Below are 14,856 nucleotides of genomic sequence, written 5' to 3' on the forward strand. Positions count from 1 at the left end.
ATTAGGTACTACTACTACCTATAGCCTAATTTACTTATAATAGTGCTATTAGAGAAAGCACTTAGAACTTATTATTCTACTTAAACTATAGATTTTAGCTAACTGCCTATAGAGAACCTAGAGAAGGCCTATAAGTACTAAAGGCTGTAGCTAATATTTATAAAATAAAAGAACTCTAAAGTAAAGTAGCCCTAGACTTAGAATTTATTAAGATATAAATAAAAAGATATACTAACACTTTAAGGATTAAGGGACTAACCTTTAGAAAGGGAGATAGCGTATACCTCTTATAATAGAATATTAAAATAAAGTAACTAAGTAATAAACTTAACTATAAGAAACTTAAACTATTTAAGATTCTTAAGAAAATCTCTAGCGTTAACTATAAACTTAACTTACTTAATATAATAAAATTTTACTTAGTCTTTTATATTATACTACTAGAACTAGCACTATAAGGATTAAACACTAATAACTATATTATTATTAAACCTTATAAACTAAAATATAAAGTTAAATAAATTATTAATAAATAATATAAAAATAAAAAAGAATAATACTTAGTTAAGTAGAAAAATTATAGATATAAAGATAACTTATAGGAACTAGTTAAGAACCTCTAGTACTCCTAGTAGCTTCTATAGGTATACTAAAGTTAAAACTTACTAAGTCTAGATAATCTTATATAGCGCTTTAGTTAATAACGCTAAAGGCGCTACTAGACTACACCTTACGTATAACTCCTAATAGTTTAGAAGGACCCTTAGAATCCTTAAGAAACTCCTCTAACACTTTCTAACTTTTCTTAAACACTATCTTCTTCTAAGAATAAAGCCGCTTAAGCTAGGTAAGTAACTTATTTAACTTAGCCTAAGCCTTCTAGAAAGCCTTAGCTTTATCTTATAATAATATAGCTCTTTCTTAAAAACGTAACTCCTTAGCCTCCTCTTTATAATTAAGTTAATTAGATTCTACTACTAGGTAATTTACTAAAAAACTATTAGTAAAAGAAACTAAGATAAAAGAAAAAGTTATTTACTTATAAGTATAAATAGTATTAGTAGACGTATTATAGGCTATACCTAAATAATAGTAAGTTCTATAGGTCTTAAAATTAAGTAGAACTAGATACTATATACTATAAGATTAATAATTAGAATATAGTATTATTTTAATACCCTTATTAGAAAATTAAATAATATAAAGTAAGTAATAATAAGAAGAAGCACTTTATAACTTTATTTTTTTATATAACCTAATATAGCGTTAGTATTATAAGAAGTAAAGAAGTATAATTAATAACTCCCTAACCTAAGAGATATAACCTACTTATATAGGTCTTAAAGGTAAGACCTTTAGAGGGGAGACCTAATATTATAACCTAATAAGTTATAGGCTATATTACCCTACCTAATAGGTAGATAATAGGTAGTAGTAGTATTTATATAGATAAGATATAAGGATAGATAAATAACTCCTTAGGACAGAAGAACTATAGTATAAGTTATATAACTATAAGTATAAGATAAGATAAAAAATAAGTGCTTATTTATAAGTAGGATAAGCGCTTAGTAAATACCTAACTAAGCGCTTATATAACCTCTAGATTATTAGTTAAACAGGTAGTTTAGAGAACAGCTAGGACTTATATATAGGATAGACTTAGACGTACTTAAGGACAGACTTCTATAGCTCTTTAGTAATTAACTTATAATATATTTTTTAAATACTTTTTAGTATCTAACCTTAGTAATTTAATTAATAAAAGCTATATAAGCTACCCTTATAACTATTAACTATATAACTAATTACTAGGTAATTAACAGACTAGTAAGATAATAATTACTATTACTAAGTATCTCCTTCTGCTTACTATTAGTAGAAACCTTACTGCTTAGAAACTGGCTGTAATATTATATAGTTTTTACTAAAATATTATATAAGAAGTAGGCTATATTAAAGGCAGTTATAGTATTAATAACATTAAGTATAAGGTTACTATTAAGGTATATAATATTAATAATAACCTTATAATTAAAGGAATAGTTATTATATAAAGTAAAACAAAATTAAGAAGGAGCTTTACTATAGATCTAGTAATAGTAGTTATATTTTATTAAGTACTTAATTACCTTTATCCTAACCTTATAGCTAGCCTTATAAAGTATCTTATAAAGTTAGTAAATTAATAGGTAACTAAATTATTAATAGAGATAGCGTAATTTAACGTTAGTAAGGTAATAACTTATAAGGCTTTATTTAGGCAGGCTAAGTAGTATCTATAGGTAGCCTTATTTTTATATAACTAGCACTATAGTTTTGCCTTAGTAAAGAGTATTTATAAGGTTATTAAATTAAATTAGAAGCTAATCTATATTAACTAAGTAGAGTAGGAAGGGTGTGTTAGTAGGTATTACATAAAAGGTAATATACCTAAAAGGAGTAAGTTAAAGCACCTACTTATAGCCCCCCCCTGCATTTAGCCCACCCTAAAAATGCCTCCTAGCCACTAACTTTCTAGATAACCTCTAAATTTAAACTATTACAATATTTTTAATTTTTTATTAAATCACTTTATTTTTTTAGAGTATCTTCTTTAGTACCCTATAATCTAATATACTAAAGATAAGGTTAAGGGGGTAATTACTAATATTATAAGTAGTATATCTTATTAGGTTGCCTCTAAGTAATAAGGTGTACTATAATTAACACTTTAGTATTATATAAATAGTTACTAACAGTAATTAGTTACCTTTAAAGACCTCTAGTAACTATTAGCTACCTAAGAGGCCAGCCTAGCTACTTAGGTAACTGCTTAGGCTAACCTTAGGCTGCTACTAACCTATTAATAACTTAAGGACTTTACCTATTATATCCTTTATACTATAAGGGATACCTAACCTATAGGTAAGAGATAGGTAGATAGCTTTATTAAGAGGAACCTATCTATTAAGGTCTAAAGAAGTTAATCTATTAATTTAAAGTATGTTAATAGGGTATCTACTAAGGTTATTAGGGACTAGTTTAAATATCTTACTATACCTTATATCTAGGCTATTAACCTAGCTAATAGATATAATATAAATAAGACTAGTATCCTTAAGGGTAAAGGTAATAATAGGCTAGTGCTAGGTAGGGCTGTAACGCAGGTAGTAAGAAAAAAGCAGCCTAGATTAAGAGCTTAGGTATTTATTATTAAGTATATATCTACTAAAAGTAATACTTTTTATCCCTTAGTTATATATAAAAGTAAGAAGGTCTAGTAGTAGTAGTTCCCTCTTAATCTTAATTTATATTATAAATAAGAATTTATAGTAATAAAGAATAAATAGACTACTAATAATACTACTATTAAATAGTTAGAAAAGGTCTTTCTCTCTTAGACTAAGCCCTCTTAGCCTAATTAGGCTAAACTACTTATCCTAAATAAGTATAAAAGCTATATAATAATAGATTTTATATAGCTATACTATATTAATAATATCTATTTATTATTCTTACCTCTATATACCTCCTATATCCTCTAGCTACTTAACTAGTTAGTCTTTAGCCCTATTAAGGTAGTATATTAGAAGGAGCTAAGATATCTAAGTTAGTAAATTAATTCTACTATTATAAGTAAAAAGAACTTTATTTCTTACTACTATAAGGCTTACCTAACTAGATTAACTATAAGTAATATTAAAAGTAGCTAGAAATACACTAGGTTATAGCCTATTAGTATAGTAAAGCTACTTATAAATAGGCTACTAGTTTAAAAAGTAATAATAACACTATTAACACTATTAATACTACTTAATCTAGCTACTAGAGATAGCTATAAGGCCTAAGATACTAATAGTATAAATAGCTAGCTATCTAGTGTAAAGTAGTCTACACTAAGAAAGGTAAAGGACCTTAGGGATTAACTTTAACTATTTAGCTAACTAAAGTAAAATATTACTATATAACGCTAGCTCTTTAGAAAAGTTAAAAAAGGCTTCTAAGAGTAGTTATATATACTAGCTACTACCTAGTAAAAAATAAGCCTTCTAGAAGCCTAGGTTACTAATAGTATAACTAGAAAACAAAAGGCTATTACACTAGATCTAAATATAAAGTTTATAATAATTAAGGAAGTGCAGTAAGCCTAGATTACGGCTAGTAATACTAAAAGTAAGCTAGATAAATCTAGCGTATTAGAATTTCCTAGTGAGGCTAAAAGCTGTATTATTATAGTATTAAGAGGTTATTAATAGTTAATTAAATAAAGTAGTAGTGTTATAATAATATCGTTTTTCTAGTAGGCTAAATGCAGAGGGGGGCTATAAGTAGGTGCTTTAACTTATCTACTGTAATAGTGCCTTATAAAGTAATAGTATTACTGTTACTAAATCTAATCTTTACCTTACCTATTGCTGTAGTGTTAATAGTTATAGATAGCTAAATTTATTATAGTGTGACAGCCTGTAAATAGCCTGTAGTTAAATAACTTACTGCGCCTATATCTAGTAAAATACCTTAAAATATAGCTAATAAGTAACAGTCTAACATAAAGGTGCTAGGTGACTTAGTAGAGGCGCTGTTAGGGTTAATCTTTATTAATTAGTAATAGATAGCCTAGTTAGTAAGGTTAGTAGTAAGCGTGTTACTATTTACCTTAGTGCTACTAAAGAAAGTAGTTAAAGTATAAAATATACTATTATCTTATTCTTTATTACTACTAGTAATAAGGTAAGCCCCTTAGAGATACTACTAAAGATCCTTATTATTATTATTATCTTTATTTTCTTCTTTATATAGCTATATGCCTTTATAGGTAATAAGGAAGGTACTATATATAGTTAGTAAGGTTTCTCTTATATACTAATTACCTTTAAATTACTAGTATGCTTTATGTCTTTTATTAGTAGTATGCTTTATTAACTAGCAGCTAGGCTTATAGTAAACGTAGCACTTCTTAGTATTATAGCTACTGCTATTATTATTACTATTATTATTATAGTAATAGTAGTTACTGCTGCTATAGTTACTACTAAACTGTTAATTACAGCCTTAGCCTTAGTAGGTATAATCTACTTAGTATTAATTATTAGGTAGTAAAGGTAAAGACTTAGTAAGGTACTAGCTATAGTAGGAACGCCTTATAGCAGTACTAATAGATAATTATAACTAGCTATATACTCCTTCTAATGTTATAGCTAGAGCGTAGAGGCAGAGGTTACACTTAGGAACTCTAGAGCAGGCATTTAATAGCTAACTTTTTAGCACCTTATTATTTTAGTATAATAAGGGTAGAGCTTACTAGATAAGGGCTAGGTTTAAGATAAGCTCTTTAAGGGCTTAGATTTTAGTTATTATAGGATTATTACGTGTGACCTAAGGAAGTGTTATCTCTTACTATTTAGATAGGTAGGTCTGTATTTATTCCTACGTTTTAAAGTAGTTATAAAGGCAGTTAACTATCTTATTAAAATTACAGATACTATTACTATAGATATAGTTAATATAAAATTAGGATACCTTACCTTTTAACATAATAGAAAACGTAGGGCTAAGCTAGCGTTACTTAATCCTAACCTTACTATAGTTATCTTAAAAGATACTTAACTTAAGATTAAGAACGTTATATAACTTACTACTATACTTAGTTTTATCTATTAGTAGCTTTATAAGATTAGTTAGCTAGTAGGGGTGCAGTTAGGAAGAAGGGATAGGTATAAATTTAGATCTATATAGTAGCTAACGTTATAAGTTATTATAGCCTTATAAAGGAAATCTTATAGTACTTTAAGGAAGGAGGTTAGTAATAGGCTTATAGTTATTTAATAGGTTAAATAGTGTTTCTTATAGATTTACTTTATTTATTATAATAGGTTAACTACCTAATTACTTACTATATTAGCTATAATAAGGGTAATAATAAGTAGGGTAAGGGGTTCTTAGGTTACGTAATAGGGTAGTAATAAACAAAGTGCCTATATTACCTCTAAGCGCTAGATTTAAGTTAGTAAGTACCTAGCAGACTTTATCTAAAAGTATAGTTAGGCTATCTTACTCCTGCTTTAGCTAGTAATAATCTACTGCTAGTAGATAAGTTAGGGTAAATAGGGTTAGCTGTCTCTATAAAGTAATATTAGCTATTATTTATAATAATATTAAAAAAGCAGTAGATAAGGCTTATTTAATTATTAATCTCTCCTTAGGTAAGATATACTAACTAGTAATATTATTAATAAATTTAGGATTCTTTATTTATAAGTTAAAAATAGGCTGCTTGTAGTAGGTAAAAGTAATATCTTCTCTAGTCTATATATAAAAATCTGCATTAAGAAGGTCTACTAATTTAGGCGTAATCCTGCCCTTTACTAGGTTAATAAACACTCTGTTGTTAATAAGGTAATTACAAGATGTTAATAGTGCCTTAGTACCTATAGCGTTAAAGGTAGTGGTAGTCTAATCTATAAAGTCTAATTAGAAGGCACTAAGGAGGCGACGGCCGTAGAGGTCACTGTCTGACCACATAGTAATTATATATATTATATATAATCTAACTTTACAGGGGTCTATCTTATTAAGATTAAAATTAACGTAATTACCCTACGTTAATAGGTTGACGTAGCAGATAAAGGCGGGTGGAAGGGGGAGAGGTTATAAGAGGTATAATAATAATAATAGGTGTAATAAGGTACTTATTACTAGTTAATATAATAGCCCTACTGTTGCTAGCAGTAGCTCTTTGTTTTTCCCTTTTTTACTTATTGTTAATAGTGCTTTATGTTAAGATAAAGTAAGGAAGTAAGGAAAATTATAATAGTGATAATAATAATAATAGTTAATGTTGTAGAGGATCTACGCTAATAGGCTGTAGATTCCTCTCTGCTCTACGTAAAAGAACCTTACTAATCTATTAAAAGTAGTGATCTTATAATTAATTATGCACTAATTAGTGTTAGTTTAATTACAAAAGGAGGGATATCCTACCTTATATATACGTATAAATTAGGATCTTAGTAGTGTTGTTATTATTTATGTGTAGTGTATCTAGACTTCTAGCACCTAGTGGTGGTATATCCCTTGTGGCAGGGGGATAGTAGATACTGCTAAGGGAGGCAGTGTGTTACGTAAATGTTACGTGACCTACCTCCCTAGAGCATACCTACTGTATACTAACAGGTTTAGTATATAGGTTAGGGCAGCTTAGGACTACAGAATCACTACTAGATTCTAAATTACTTACGTATACTTTAGTTTTATTACTAAGTTCCTATATACTATTATAGATATTCCTTCTAATAGTATTAGCTGTTTTACAATCTATATTACTAGCTAGTTTAAGCGCTGTGTTAGCTAGCTTTTATATAGCCCCTAGGAAGCAAAAGTAGACGTAGGTTATACCTCTAAACCATGTGATGTATGCTGCAGTTATTTTAGAGTCTTCGTTATGTAAAAAGTTAAATGCAGCAGCTGCAAGTTTTCGCATCTATAAAAGGTTATTATTAATCCTTGCTACTTGAGAACTGCTGTAATGCCAGTTGCTGTGTGCGCCGGTCCGTCCGCCAACTATTACTACTTGCTGCACATAACCTCTCTTTGCAAGCCAGTAAGAAAGTGTGGCGTTCAACGAAGGGGAGCTTGGCGATAGGGCTATTGCACTAGCCTGTACTGAAAATGCAAGAAAAGTGAGAACAGCATATATCTGCATGACTAAAGAAGTTAAAAGCCTTAATAATAGGGAAGGGAATTTTAGGAAATTGTAGGGGACTATAACATAAAAAGAACAAGAAATACGTTACAGAGTACACAGGTGCTATATAGTTTTTATACGCCTTAATTAGGGTAGTTATTTAAGTATTTAAATCTATAAAAAGAATTTACTACATCTAACGGCAAAGCTAAAGGGGCAACTATAGCTATCTAAAGTATATGTTACCTATTCTTATCAAAATGCATGACTAAGTTAATCTAATTTATTAGCCCGTATAGACCTAGGTAGCAAAAAGCTTATTATATTCTGTATTATTGGTGATTTCCGAAGCCCCTATCTGTTAAAGTATAGGCAACAGATGGGACGATAAAGTGGGGTACCCGGTCGGACCCGCGGGGTAAATGTCGGGTGCATTCCGTGTATAGGGGTTCCCCACCTAAAACAAGGGAAATCCTATGACACGTGCATTTGCCTAAGGCAACTGGAAATAGGGGGCAACTTTGGCCTAAAAACACACACACATATCATCAATTAATTAAACAAGGATTATCGCCGTATATACGTACTTTAACACTATTGGGTGTTGTTTAATTGATTTATCTTGAACATATTAGGCAGATGTTACTTTTGGCTGCACTATATCTAAGATACACTGTACACGTAGTCAGCTTTAGTGGCCCTTTCGGCTTTGCCACCGGGCGTAATAAATTGTGTGTGTTTGTGTGTGTATATCTAAGCTAACTTTCTGTATCTCCACATTGCTCCCCTCTTCTCGCCCTTAGCTCTAGTCCTCTTAACATCCTTACTACCTAGCCTTTCTATCTTATTAATCCTTTCCCTCTTGCTAAAATCCTAAAACCTCTTAGAAGCCCATCCTAACCCTAGTGTTATTCACTATTTGACCTTACTACACTTCTAACCCTTACCTAGTACCTAGTACTATAGGTATAAAGCTAAGCTAAAAGCCTTAAGTCTCTAAATATAAATAAAAAGCGGGTTTACTAAAACGACTAAGTACTGCACAACTACACTAACTTATGCTATTCTTGTATTTATAGCATGCTACCTTATTTGCAGCGAAGGATTGGTGTCCCTTCAACGCACGGCAATGTCTGCGGAATCTGTGAGGGAGCTCTCATACCCAGTAATCGAACACGCCGGAGTCAGTGGAGCATTGTGTTTCATGGAAGAAACTTAGGCCAAAGTGGTGGATGGCAATAGTGGTCAACAGACAGAAAATACAAGGCCACATAGGAACCTGGCAGTAGGTAACAAAAGGACTTACAGATTAACTAAGAAACAGTACATATAAGTCTAAGAGGATACGGACAAGAGAAACAGACAAGCCAAGCGCCAGGGGGAGACTAGAGGTATGCAGAACCGCACACGGTGGCAAGCACTAACAGAGCCGAAGCAAGAAGAGACGAAAGAGGAAATCTAAAGGCAAGAAAGAAAACGGCTAGGAAAAGAGGCAGCGGAAAGAGACTCTTCAACAGAGAGATCAACACACAGGATAGATAGTGCAGCGAGGAATTTGGAAACAGCTGGCCTTGGTTCAACACCAGGGCGAAGTGGGGCGTCGCGACTCCTCGTCGGCGTGTCGGCTGTTGGCCAAACCTTGCTTTCCGGGCATAGCTGCTGGCTAAGGCGGCTGAAACCGAGTAGGAATCAATCAATCAATCAATCAATCAAAGGCTGTGCCGCCCGCGCTTCCTGGTGCCTAGTGGGGCAATATCGCCTGTAACTTGTTAGGTCGTAACATATATCTATTAATAGTATACTATCTTATCAGATAAGGCTATAATAATTATAGGTTTATATTCTAGGGTTCTAAGGTTTCCTAGGTATCTAATTAGTTCTTAATATCTAGCCTATTAACTAAAATATAAATTAGTAACTCTTGAATTAATAGTAGCTAAGACTATATTACTTTATATAGCTTTACTAGATACAACCTATTTATCCTATAGATTTTATAGTAAGAGTAAATAAAACATATAATAGTATATAAAGTACTATAATAATAGTAATTTACTAGACCTTTAACTATAGGAAATAGATAATTAATTAGCTTATTATAAAATTTCTATTTATTTATTTCCTTGTCTATTATATAGAACCTCTCTATAGGCGTGTAATACTATTATAGTAGTTAGGAAGTACTATACATGCCTGAGGCCAGAGCGTTGTTTTAATATTTAAATAGCTACCCTAATCAAGGTATATAAGGAATGTAGAGTGGCTGAGTGCTAAGTTCTTATTCTATTATGTTAATTAGCTGCTCCTGCCTCATTCTTGCATTCCCGTTTCTACTGTTCTAAGACTTTAAACTTTCATTATGCGGTCCATTCTCGCTCTCCTCGTATCTTTGGTGCAGGTCAATACCCTAGCTATGTCTCTACCCTCACATTCGTTAAAAGCTACATCTTCTCATGCGCTTGAAAAGCGAAGTAGCCTGGATCGAATAGTTGTAGTGGGTGGAAATATTGGCAAAGATGATCCCTACTATTGCAGCGACTCTCAAGTGTCACACATCGACAATGACCTTGCTTGGATGAGGAAACTTGCAGTCTCTGCATACAACTTTTTACTGGAGGATGATTCACAGACAACTGCAGCGTATATCGCATGGTTTGGGGGTAATATAGCCCTTTTCTATCTTTACTTCCTAGGGGTTTTTATTAACATAAGCCCTAATTTAGCTAGCAACGCAAACCGCGACACAGCCAATTCTATTCGAAGAAATGTCTATGATAGTATATCTGACCTTGGCGACGAAACCAAAGCATATGTGGGCAATCTAGATGCTGGAAGCAATGCTGTGGTCCTTGGTTGCCCTAGCCTGCATACTGAACCAGATTGCGATGACACCCGGGCTATGACCCAACCAAGTAGGGGCGCTGTTATGCTATGCCCGTCTTTCTTTGAGGAGCGTTCTAACTACGAAGAAGAATTCAGAAGATGGAGAGATTTGCGTACTCGTAGTCTTACTAACGCAGAAACATTACTTCATGAAATGACACACATTCCTGGTGTAGTTGGGTCATCATGGGAGACTGACGATATTGCTTATACAGCAGACCAGTAAGTAAACTCACCCTGACTTCAGTATAATATTTAATAATAGGTGGAGAGTTCTAAGCTTATTACTAACTAATTGGTTAATTATTAAAGATGTTTGCTTATTACGGACTCTGAAATGATCCGGAATGCGGATAACTTCATGTTTTTTGCCCTTGAAGTTAAAGCCAACCCCGTTAATGCTGCAAAGCAAGTCGATATGACTGCAGACGAGCCAAAATATAAAATCGCGAGGCGATTACTAGCTCAGGGATCAGGTGGCAGCGATGCTGCTAATAATTATCCTACTAATAGTCAGCCTGGTGTATATGGTCACCCTGGTGTATATGGTTACCCGGGTGTATATGGTTATCCTAACTGGCCCCCACCTTGGTGCTAAGTAGCTATAGTAATCCTAGGATAGGTTTCTATACCTAGTTGTTAGATAAGACTATTTAAATATAGATATTGTGATGGGTTGGGCTGGTCTGGGCAACCAAAGCTAGACAACAGGGGTATAAAAAGGGGAAACTACCTATACATACAGAAAGGCAACCCAGAAGCAACATCAACACTTCTTCATACATATAAAATATACACTCATTTCCTTATATCTTTAGAACAAGACCTCCTGTCTATATGCACTCTTCTATTTAGGTCTAAGAATCTCTAGATCTATCTACCTATATTTATCTTAGAATTCTTACGTTGGTCTTAAGGTGTGATTAGTTTCCTTTAGTCTTCTAGAGAGAAGCTAGCTATACGCTCTTGTATAAGATATTAGGTATTAAATTATATATCTAGATCATATATATGACCTAGCTACCTATAGATAATGTAATGTTGAATTCTAGGAGAAATTGTTGGTATTACAGGCGTGATATAATACGGTACATTTACAGTATTCAAAGGGGTGAAGCAGTAGTTTAATTCTAGTTGTATCTAGTTGCTTAAAGAGTAGAAGGGAGGAAGTTTGTGATACACGAACTGCCTTAGATGTCGCCGTTAAAGTACGGCGAAATCTCTATAATGCTATTAGCTAGGAATAGCTAGTAGTTCCCTATGATTCCTAGCTGTGGCTGAAAGTACCCTTAGCTACTTCTATGCTACTTACTCCTTAGGTTTCTGGCGGGTTGTTCCAACACTGGTAACTCTTTATTCTTGCCATGACTGTTGGAAACGCATAATTGCGTCTCAATATCAAGGACTGCAATAACTTCAAAAAACAGCGTAGACAGGTAATTCCTAATTTGATCCTTCCGCGTCTGCCCCTCCCGCTTGCCCATTGCTCCTCATAAACCATACGCCGTGAGTTTACACTCCTTCTGCCCCGAGCACTTGATGTTGAAACATATTGTTCCCCTGAATGTGACATGGGTGGGAGCCTTGGTTTCTATACCAGCTATGTTTTGAGTTTCATCGCCCAAGGTGCGTCAGTTAGCGAAGATACGCACTTTCTGGTCAACACTCCCGGTTGTAATGACGCATTGGATTTAAATGTTATGTGATTTCTTAGACATCTTTCTTGTTATTGTCTTGATACCTTTCTGTCCCTCACCTTTGGTAGCCGCCTCGCGAGCTATGCCTAGTGCCCAACGCAAGCACGAGACAAAACGACTGTGTGCGTCGCTAAGTACCTTAATATATTTGCCCCCTTGTTTGAGGTCCTAGCATCTTAATGTCTTATTATCGGACATACTCAGCAGGTACTTGCCGCTAGGGTGAAACATAAGGGCCCGCACCCAGTTGTTGTGGCCAGTTAAGGTCTTAATATAATTCCCCCTACCGTCCTAAAGACAAATCGTCTTATTGCGGCTGCCTGTTGCCATGAACTCGGCTGTATTTGTTACGAGCAGGGGTTCCTAGCCTGTAAGTTTAGCTAGATAGATATACGTAGTAGGTGGTGCAAGTATACAATATGTTATAATATGTTCGTGGCGGATAAGTATTAGCTTTACCTTAGGATTTGTCACGCTATTATCCTAGAGCCGCCCTATATAGTTGTCACCAACCAAGAGAAGGAAGTAGCTATCTGGCGATAGGTAAACATTACGAATTTAGTCTGTATGCCCTTGTAGTGTCTTAACACAGTAGCCGGTTGAACGTCCCAAATTTGTAGTATCTTGTTGCGGCTAGCTAAAACGAGAAGATTACTCAAGCCTGGAGCGCTAGTAGCTCCCGAGGGGACGAACCTAACGGTACTTACGCTATAATTGTAGCCAGAAAATGTTTAAATGTTTTTGTAGTTATCTGAAGGATCCTATAGTTTAATTGTTAAGTTATTTGAGTATGAAGCTAGCAGCGTAGCCCCTTGCCGTCCTCTAAAGTCGATATCGGTCACTACTTTGGTGTGCCCCTTAATAGTCTTCTTAAGTTCGCCTAGTTCCTAGTCCCAGACCTTAACGGTGCAGTCCTTAGATCCCGAGGTAAGGACTAAGAAGACGGGATAAAAGGTAACGCATGTGATGGATTTGCGGTAGGACTCAAGAGTGTGTTGGGCATGGGAACGGGGCAGCCAGTTAGTGGAATTATAAGTTCGTTAGGACAGCAATGTCGATGTCGCATTGTTGAGTTTTAGCTGTAGGGACGCAGTTTAAGACTTAAGTTCTATTATCTAGATTAATATTAGTAATATTATTAGTAAAATTACTATTAAAGTAAGGCAATTTTACTGCTTATTCCTAAGCGATTTACTATAAGGCAACTGTGTATTCACTAGTAAATTTATATATACTTTTTACCATATTTAATAGATATCCACTAGTTTTATAGGTTATTTATTACTTAAGAGAGATAGTAAAAGAATCTTATTAAAAAGTCAAGAGGGAGCTAAGGCTGTCTAAACATTTAAAGTAAAGTAGCCTAAGTTTTTTTCTATAAAACAACATAAGCTTAGCTAGTAAAATATATCCTAAGTAGTACTCTAGAAATTCCAGTCCTAGTGAAATACTATAAAGCTCCTATAACGCCATAAAAAGGTACTACAAGACCTGGTATTTTTAATAGTGTTAAGCTAGTTTGTTCACCTAGTCCTAGCAAGCTTGTCCTAGGTGTAACACAGTCGGCGCTGGTGGCGGTGCTTTTTTAAAAGCAAGATTATAAATATCCCTGGCCTTTCTAAAAGAATTCTTGCCTAGTGTCCGCTTGGCTTCGGCTTAGATGGCTTGGGTGGCGCTGCCGACGGGGTTGGTCCATCTGGGTCGCTTGAATCAGTTGAGTCGGCTGGGCCGTCTGGCGTGGTGGGCGCACCTGGCGTGGTGGGCGCACCTGGCGTAGTCGGCTTGCCTGGCACAGTTGGTTGGCCTGACGCGGTTGGGCCCTCTGGCGTAGTGGAGTCGCTCGGCGCGGTCGACCCCCCTTGCGTAGATGACCCGGATTCACTACCTGACCCGGATTCACTACCTGACCCGGATGCACCACCTGACCCGGATGCACCACCTGACCCGGATGCACCACCTGACCCGGATTCACCACCTGACCCGGATGCACCACCTGACCCGGATGCACCACCTGACCCGGATTCACCACCTGACCCGGATGCACCACCTGACCCGGATGCACCACCTGACCCGGATTCACCACCTGACCCGGATTCACCACCTGACCCGGATGCACCACCTGACCCGGATTCACCACCTGACCCGGATTCACCACCTGACCCGGATTCACCACCTGACCCGGATTCACCACCTGAGCCGTATTCACCACCTGACCCGGATTCACCACCTGAGCCGTATCCACCACCACCGCCGTATCCACCACCACCGCCGTATTCACCACCACCGCCAAATCCACCACCACCAAATCCACCAAATCCTCCACCGCCGAATCCTCCTGCTCCTGGCATTGGCATTGGGATTGGGATGGTTGGTGGTATCATATCTCCCAAGTAAGGCATAGGTCTGCGTCCTGAGCTGCCTCCATCATATCCCCCGCCAGGGTTATATTGGTCGCCAGGGTTATATGGTGCGCCAGGGTTATATGGTGCGCCAGGGTTATATGGTGCGCCAGGGTTATATGGTGCGCCAGGGTTATTAGGTACGCCAGGGTTGTTTGGTACGTCAGGGTTGTGTGGTGCGCCAGGGTTATTTGGTTCGCTAGGGTTGTGT

At 35.3% G+C, this 14,856-nt stretch overlaps 2 protein-coding genes across 2 annotated transcripts; both read right to left on the minus strand.

Annotated features, from left to right (window-relative positions):
* Window positions 1-11,739: 11,739 nt before the first annotated feature.
* On the minus strand, window positions 11,740-12,033 carry GLRG_11822 (uncharacterized protein; the record flags this gene model as incomplete). The annotated part of the gene is made up of 2 exons (XM_008102505.1): window positions 11,740-11,771; window positions 11,862-12,033. 2 exons carry the CDS (start codon window positions 12,031-12,033, stop codon window positions 11,740-11,742), a joined length of 204 nt encoding a protein of 67 aa, XP_008100696.1.
* Window positions 12,034-13,880: 1,847 nt separating this feature from the next.
* Window positions 13,881-14,594, minus strand: GLRG_11823 (uncharacterized protein; the record flags this gene model as incomplete). Its single annotated transcript, XM_008102506.1, has 1 exon — window positions 13,881-14,594. One exon carries the CDS (start codon window positions 14,592-14,594, stop codon window positions 13,881-13,883), a length of 714 nt encoding a protein of 237 aa, XP_008100697.1.
* Between the last annotated feature and the right edge of the window lie 262 nt (window positions 14,595-14,856).

The sequence above is a fragment of the Colletotrichum graminicola genome (assembly GCF_000149035.1).
Source record: "Colletotrichum graminicola M1.001 genomic scaffold supercont1.131, whole genome shotgun sequence".
Taxonomy (NCBI): Eukaryota; Fungi; Ascomycota; class Sordariomycetes; order Glomerellales; family Glomerellaceae; genus Colletotrichum; species Colletotrichum graminicola.